Source organism: Vanacampus margaritifer, chromosome 13 (genome assembly GCF_051991255.1).
Source record: "Vanacampus margaritifer isolate UIUO_Vmar chromosome 13, RoL_Vmar_1.0, whole genome shotgun sequence".
In the NCBI taxonomy this organism is placed as follows: Eukaryota; Metazoa; Chordata; class Actinopteri; order Syngnathiformes; family Syngnathidae; genus Vanacampus; species Vanacampus margaritifer.
The window spans coordinates 22,345,018-22,352,723 of record NC_135444.1 but is presented as its reverse complement, the minus strand read 5'-3'; the positions used below and the strand labels follow the sequence as shown (position 1 = coordinate 22,352,723).

Sequence of the window (7,706 nt, the reverse complement as noted above, 5' to 3'; positions counted from 1 at the left end):
AATGTTTTTTCCTTTTACTATAGTTTTTTTTTTATTATCTGGCACAATTACAACGGCATAGCTATCTAGCTAGCCTACACCCCAAAATACATCTTTCTTTCCTTTTGCCTAGCCACTTTAGAGTGCCTCGTGGTCGGCCATGAGTGCGCACTTCATCACAGAGAAAGATGTAAAAGCGAGGAGAGCGTCAGCCTTTTTTAACACTTAATTGCCTTAGTTATATAAACTGTACAGACTCTATATTATGCAATTTGTCTTTTTTTTCAAGTGTGAGGATGTACTCACTTTTGTGAAATACTGTAGATGATGTAGCATACGGCATGTCAACAAAGTACAAGAAATTATTCCTCCGCGACATTGAACCCTTTCCGAGTTGGAAATAATTTGAATACAGCAAAGTGTGCATATTTGCGGTTTGGCATTTTCAAATTGGCAAGATTATTGTAAAATGACACGCACTCGTGTCACACAGCTTTGAAATGACGTCTATGCTCTTAAGGTGATGTCACAAACTGAACCAACACAGATGTCCAAAAGAGAAGCAGGTCAGTCTTGAATCTAACAATTTATTCAACAGGGATCCTAAAAGTACCAACAAAACAATCACTGCAATGCAGGAATCTCGTCGCTCTTTGGTAAGGGTTTAAAAATAAATAAATTAATTAAATAAATCACACCAAACTTGGAAAACAACACAATGAGAATTGAGAATTTAAACAGGTTGACAATAAAAATTACAAACTGGATCATTAATGGTCATAGACTGTAAATTGACATTGAAATGTAGTCGAATGCAATTTTCAAATGTAATGAAGTGAGAACGGGGCACAAATGAGCGTTTTTAAACCAAAGTTTTGTTGTTAATCGCTACGAAGCTTTAGTTTAGCATTAAGCGTCACCACAATTGCTGCAAAATTGCTCTCAGTGACAAAGTCCGCCGCCACGATGTTGACGGCGCCTGGGTGGCCGCCGGGCACCTGGCGCTTGACCCACCCAAGCAGCTCGGGGTTGGTGGACTTCACCACGTCCTTCAGAGACCTGTACACATTTTTGACGATGTGCTTTGGGGTTGCTGTCAAATTGATCCCGGTGACAATGAATCCTCCTGAAACAACATTTGAAAATTTATGATGATTAAATTTGGGGCTGGCTGATTAATCAATATATTCAATTAAAGTCAACCATGGGAAGCAGAAAGTAAAAACCCTGCCACAGTTAAGCTTTAGCCACTGGCTAAAGTTTATCCGCTAATTCCTTTAGCCACCGGCTAAACCCTTTAGCCACGGTTTGACTTTAGTCGCTGGCTAAAGTTTAGCCGCTAATTCCTTTAGCCACCGGCTAAACCCTTTAGCCACGGTTTGACTTTAGCTGCTGGCTAAAGTTTAGCCGCTAATTTCTTTAGCCACCGGCTAAACCCTTTAGCCACGGTTTGACTTTAGCCGCTGGCTAAAGTTTAGCCGCTAATTCCTTTAGCCACCGGCTAAACCCTTTAGCCACGGTTTGACTTTAGCCGCTGGCTAGACTCTTTAGCCGCAGTTTGGCTTTAGCTACTGGCTAAAACCCTTTAGCCAAAATTTGGCTTTAGCCACTGGCTAAAGTCTTGGTCTTGGATTTGACGCACACAAAGATTTAGTCAAATCCATGTCCAGAAAGTTAAACCCCTGCTTCTACTCAACCAGGAGATAAACAAGCTCTTGGTGAGCTTTAGCCACAAGTGTAGCTAAAGCCAAACCGTGGCAGGATTTTTACTTCGTGGACTTGGATTTGCCACCTTTAATTAAAGTACAGTATGATCGGTGTTAGTTTTGTGGCGCTTACCTGGTCTGCCTTGCTTCTTCCTGGACTCAATGTTGGCAATCAGTTCCTTTGGCTCAAACTTGTTGGCCCACCAGTACGTAATGTGGTGCCAAATGTCTTGGTTCTTCCTAACGATGCTCTCGTATTCATGCGTCACAATCACCTGGTGGCCCGACGACCAAAGCTTCCGAAACGTTGGCTCTCCCTGAAACGCAAATTTGGAAACAATCCAGTAAGAAGACGGTAGCTGAAATATTTTTTTATTGGGGAAAAAAATAAAACTTTTCTTTTATTAGGATTAATGATTTTTTACATTTTTCTTGTAAAAAAAAAAAAGAAAAAAAAAAGACTACATTGTTCCCTTACTTTTTACAGGTGATACTTTCCACGCCCACCCGCGATAGGTGAATTAGAGGTCATTAAAGTTTTTTTCCTCCCCTTTTAGTCACGCCAATACTGTCCGAGCTCTTCTCGTGGAGTTCAAGTTTAAAGTCCCGCTGATTGTCACACCCACCAAAGTGTGGCGAAATTCTTTCTGGCGTAAACGAGCAGCCTCTTTAAAGTTAATTGCCTTCAATGTACAGTACTTGTTTTTCGACTTCCCCTGCAAGTGCACGTGCACAGAGAAGGAATGAGACCGACATGTTGTGTACGAGAAACTGGGATCTGACTTGCTAAGAAGAATGAAACAAAGGAAAATGTTAACATTTTACACCTTTCTTAATTTACCAAATATTCAATAGTTTGATTAAAAATGTAATAGATTGTGTTAAATGAAAGGAGAGAGCTGTTTATATACTCAAATATGACCCCCCAAAAAAGGACAAAAATAGCAGCATATAGAATTTTATGGGTAAAAATTTGTGACAGTGAATCCGCATGTGAACTGGACAACTGTACTTGAAAAAGTTTTTAGTTCATAAATTGCTTTTGAACTTCTCAAAATTATAACTTTTATGACTGAAAAAAAATTCACTCCCATTGATGACTATAAACGTCAAAAATTCATGTGAACTATTTCTATTAGTTTAACAATTTTTCATTTAATTTCATTTTTTATAAAAAAAACATTTTTTATTGTACATTAATAAGATATAAAATGATCATGCGATTAATCACGATTAAACGCCCCTTATTTTATTATTTTTATTTTATTGTAATTAATCACATGACTTCACTAGTTAACTAACGATTAATCACAGATTTTATATTTGTTCTAAATTTACAATATTTTTTTTCTAGTTTTCATATTCTTGTTAGCAAAAGTGGATTTTCTTTTTAAGCTAATATAAATAGTTAAAAGGATTTTTTGACGTCTATAGCCGTCAATGGCAGTGAATGAGTTAAATAATGGATACCAGCAAATTTAGGGATTTGTGGTGGCGTATTATTCTATTCACAGGATTTTACGGGTAATTTGACCTCTAAAGGCTAACCGGATAGCATGAAAAAATATGAAGGGAGTACCATTCTAGGACAGAGTTTGGATTTGAAGACTTTTCGTATCGTGTCGAGCAGCTGCGCGTGATGCTGGTTGTTCATTTCCAGGTAGTGGCTGAGCGACAAGATGACCACCTCTTTGGGATGAGCCTCCAGCCACTTATCGATCTCGACCAGAACAGTCTGTTCGGGGGGAACGCGGAGACACTTTCAAAGGTTTATTCAACACATAAAAACACTTGAAATGAGACTGGTCAGCTGCGGCGCGATGCGTCCGCCTGGCAGCGCCGAACCTCTACGGTTTCCGTGGTGAAGAAGCCGTGGTAGAAGTAGAGGTTGCCGGAGCTATCGCCGGGCTTGGCCCCGATCCGCATGTCCAAGTAGCGTATGCCGCAGTCCAGCTGTAGTGTCACCGATTCCTCCTGCAACACACAGGCTACATGCTTTTTCTGTAGGCGTAAAAAGCAGGATTGACGTAGAGGTGACATTTGTGTTTTATTTTATTATTTTTTTATTTTTTATAAGGAGAGCTCAGTATTGTTCATTCGGTTTGACATCATCATTGCTCTCCTTTAACTCTTTGACTGCCAAAAACGTTAAATAATCTTTAGTAAAATCCTATGGGGGAGTGCCAAAGACGTTAAAAGACGTTTGTTTCAAAACAGAGGTGAAACTAACCATTTTCTATTGTTGATTACTGAAAAACGGAATAAGGTAGAAACAAACTTTTTTTTCTGATGAAAGATGAGAGTCCAATCTTTCATTTGCTAGTATGTGTGTTTCCATAGTCCAAACACAACATTTTCTGTGGACCTTGAAAGATCAGTCGAAATGCTTAATTCTGCTGGCACTGGGGACAACCCGTTTTTGAAAACGTCTGGCAGTCAAAGAGTTAAAAAAAATATATATATTTTTTTTTAATTTTTTAAATATATATACATATATATTTTTGTATGTGGGTGAGTATGTGTATGTGCGTGTGTGTGTGCGCGCGTGCGAGCGTGTGTGTAGTAGAGGTGACATTTGAATATTCTTCAACAAAAACTAGGGTGAACTGAAAAAAAATTGCGCAAAACGACTACGACACGGCTATCTGCCATTGTTGTTGACAGACTGAAGGTTCGCGCGCAGTCACGCGAGAATTGCCGCATATGTCATCAATGTGCGACAATGCGTCGTCATCGCTGGACGTTTTGAAATCTTCCCACTCTGGAGCCCGCTTTCAAAAGTGATCGCTTTCAAGCTCCGAAACGGCGCCATCGTGTGGACTACTTGCGAGGATACATTGAAACTGGCTTTGGTGTGGACGGGGCCTAAATACACCAACACTGATGAGACACACCTGGGGACGACTCGCACAGGTGGACGTGGTTAGACATAACGAGACAAGGGAAAAAAAAGAAGAGGAACACGACAAAAAACACCAACCACAGACAAAAACAAGAACAACGCCCATAACGAACAAAAAGCCAACCCCCACAGAACCCAAACATGACAAGTTGTACGAAGCCATGCTAATGATCCTACCTGTGTTTTAGCCCAATTGTATATAAAAGGTCGAATGATGGCACTCGCGTATTTATCCGCCACCTGCAGCATATCTGGTTGTGTGCTGTCGATGGGGGATTTTTTATTTTTATCCAGACAGTACGTGATGGCGTTGTGGCTGCCTGCATGGACGGACAAGGGGGGAAAAAAAAACACAGAACGGTCGTACTGCCTCGTGAGAAATGACAAACACAAAAGTGTCCCCCTTACCCGGAATGGCCAGGCGGTAGAGGGGCGTGTCCCACAGGGCTGTCGGAACTAACGACATCCAGGAGTCCATGCGTGTCTTGGTCATCTTGGCCATCTTGCTTGAGTCCTTGCAAAAATTATTATTTGTCATTGTGTACTTTGTTGACAACCTGTAATCATCAAGGGGGATGTAGGTGGGCCAGAGCGCCCACTGCCCCCCCCCCCCCACCATACCGAAACTTAGGATACACGTTTCTTAATGTATCAAATATTCTATATTTTGTTTAAAAACAAAATAAATTGTATTCAGTGAAGAGGGAAAAAAAATGATGTCATTTTAATACCGCAATATTTTTGCTCACGGTTTTCATAACAGAATCTAATACCGGCCCATGTCTAGTGTATGCGTATTGCATTCACTTGAAAAAAAAAAAAAAAGTTTTTCTGACAAATTTTTGGGGGGCGCTTTTGTTTGTTTTTTTTAGCATTTTTTTTTTGTATTTTCTGACTTTTTCTGTTTTACTGAATATTTTTTTTCTGTCAAAAAATATTCTGAAAAACAGGTTGAAAAAATTATTCTGAAAAACAGGAGGAAAAATTACCCAGAAAAACAGGGGGGGGGGGGTCTGATATTTAAAAAAACTGGGGGGGGGGGGGGGGGGAATTATTATTATTTTTAATTATTCCGGAAAGCAGAGACGATCTGTTTTTCTGAGTAATTTTATTTTATTTTTACCTCTGAACTTTAAGTGACTTGTTGCAGTCTCCCCAGAATTAGGATTGAACAAAGTGCGCCTTTTATCATTAAATCTTGTTTCTACATTTTTACACGCACTTGCGACATAGTAATCCGCTCAAATAGTAGAAAATGGATGCAGGAAAGCACATGCCGGGGTTCAATTACCTCCTCTCGCGTTCGGCATATATTGGCTCCCATGACTGTTGGGTTGCTTGTTTCGGCGTCTCGGATCACTCACACGACACTTGCAATTCTGTGGTCGCTTTGGACTTTTCGCGAAGACACTAACTAGTCCACTCGCGTGGTTTAACAGTTGATGTTGATAAAGGGCTCTTTATGATGAGGCCTGTACAGAACATAAAGGTAGGCAAAGAGTGACTCCAAATCTGTTAAGAGGTGATAAGAATGCTTTTTGACGTGTTGCTTCTTGACACAAGCGTTAACCGTTACTTAACTTCATGACTTCCATCAATTTATTTTTCACTCCTGTAAAGTCTTTTTGGTGCAACCACAAGCTACATTCATGACATCTTTGTGACTATAATTTTTGGTCAGACCATTAAAAGCAATTGCTTGTATTAAATCCAATGGTTTTGTATAAATCTAGAGATTTTTTTTCTGTTCATTTACAAATTGTAAATGTTAAAATATTAAAAAATATATATGTTACACTAAAAAAACAACAACAGTTGGGTCAAAAGTAATCCATTTATGGATAAATAAATAAAAATGGCGGTCCATAAACTTTCTGGGTTGTTTTATATATTTATATATATATATATATATATATATATATATATATATATATATATATATATATATATATATATATTTACCCAAATCAAGGATCTGACCAATTTTTATGAGTTGTTTTGCACTAAAAGACCAATTTCTTGACTCAAAAGTTGGGTCAAAATAGACCCAAGTAGAGGATCGGTCCATTTAAGACCCATAGTCAGGGCTGGACTAGCCATCTGACATTGAGGGCAGACGCCCGGTGGGCCGGCCTCTTTTGGGGCCGATGCAGTGCTTTTTAATTATTTTTCTCCCTACATTTTAAGACAAGAGACTGGCCTACAAGTCCATTAATCCATTTTGAATATAGATAGCAAACTGAAACATCATCAATGAACATCAGTGGCAGAACTGCATGTTAGGCAAGAGTCAGGCTGGCGGGCCTAAGTCAAAGTGCCATCAAAATGCCAGGGCCGATTATTTTGTGCCAGTCCAGCCCTGCCTGTAATTGTGTTATTTTTGACCCAAGCAAATAAAGATTATTTTAATATTCAATATTTTCAATGATTTTGTCAAGTGGATAAAAACTAATTGTGGGCCGATCTCTTTGAGAAAAATAAGAAAGACATAACCGAATCAGCTCACCGGGTATTTACTCTCTATGCCCGAATGGCAAGTCCAACCGTGGAATTTTCCAACTTTGGAGGTCGTCTCAGAGGCCCCTTTCACATTGTCTCCAAAAAAAAAAAGAAGAAGCCATATAGTGTCTCGTGTTTGTAGTTCCAAGCATATTTTGTTCATCACTCACGTTTGTCTCAGCCTCGACTTTGTCGCTCTCTCCTATAGCGTCCATTACGACGCCTGAGCGAAAAACAGGTTACACAGATGAGGTGATGACGGGAGGTGACTCGCTGAGACTTTCAGGACAGCCCTTTGGTATGGTTTTGTTGCGCAGGAGTTGCTCAACAGGTTTCCAAACCAACATGCAACCCGTGACAAAAGTTCAAATATAGAGGCCTATGCCACAAAAAACTAAAGTTAGAGCAAATTTTTCTAACTTTACGCTCATAACTATTTTTTTCCCTTGCAAAATATGGTCTTTTTTTTAGGGCTTTCATCTTATCAACTTAATGGAAAAAAAGTTCTTGAAAAAGACTGCTTTAGTTTTTGTCATATTCCATTTTTTAATGAATAAAAATCTTTAAAATACTCAATATATTGTGGCTTTTTCTTGAAAAATAGGATTTATTTTTTTTTA

The 7,706-nt window shown here is 39.1% G+C and overlaps 1 protein-coding gene across 2 annotated transcripts; it reads right to left on the bottom strand.

Moving 5' to 3' along the window:
* Window positions 1-552: 552 nt before the first annotated feature.
* plcxd1.1 (phosphatidylinositol-specific phospholipase C, X domain containing 1, tandem duplicate 1) lies at window positions 553-7,309 on the bottom strand. Of its 2 annotated transcripts, XM_077584048.1 has the most exons (8): window positions 7,094-7,309; window positions 5,879-6,059; window positions 4,996-5,101; window positions 4,765-4,907; window positions 3,531-3,659; window positions 3,265-3,420; window positions 1,819-2,002; window positions 553-1,105 (listed from the first exon to the last, which is right to left on the bottom strand). In XM_077584048.1, exons 2-8 carry the CDS (start codon window positions 5,909-5,911, stop codon window positions 861-863), a joined length of 996 nt encoding a protein of 331 aa, XP_077440174.1. In that variant the 5' UTR covers window positions 5,912-6,059; window positions 7,094-7,309; the 3' UTR covers window positions 553-860. The 2 variants fall into 2 exon arrangements, with proteins under 2 accessions (XP_077440174.1, XP_077440175.1); XM_077584049.1 differs by lacking the exon at window positions 5,879-6,059 and having other exon boundaries at window positions 7,094-7,182.
* Window positions 7,310-7,706: the final 397 nt, after the last annotated feature.

Bases quoted from the DNA above. Each gene is read 5' to 3' on its own strand.
- plcxd1.1 (XM_077584048.1), bottom strand. From the start codon at position 5,911: ATGGGAGCCAATATATGCCGAACGCGAGAGGAG. The intron at 5,102-5,878 runs GTAATTGAACCC...AATTTTTGCAAG, and splicing joins TATGCCGAACGCGAGAGGAG to GACTCAAGCAAGATGGCCAA. The intron at 3,660-4,764 runs GTAGGATCATTA...TGTGTGTTGCAG, and splicing joins ACAATTGGGCTAAAACACAG to GAGGAATCGGTGACACTACA.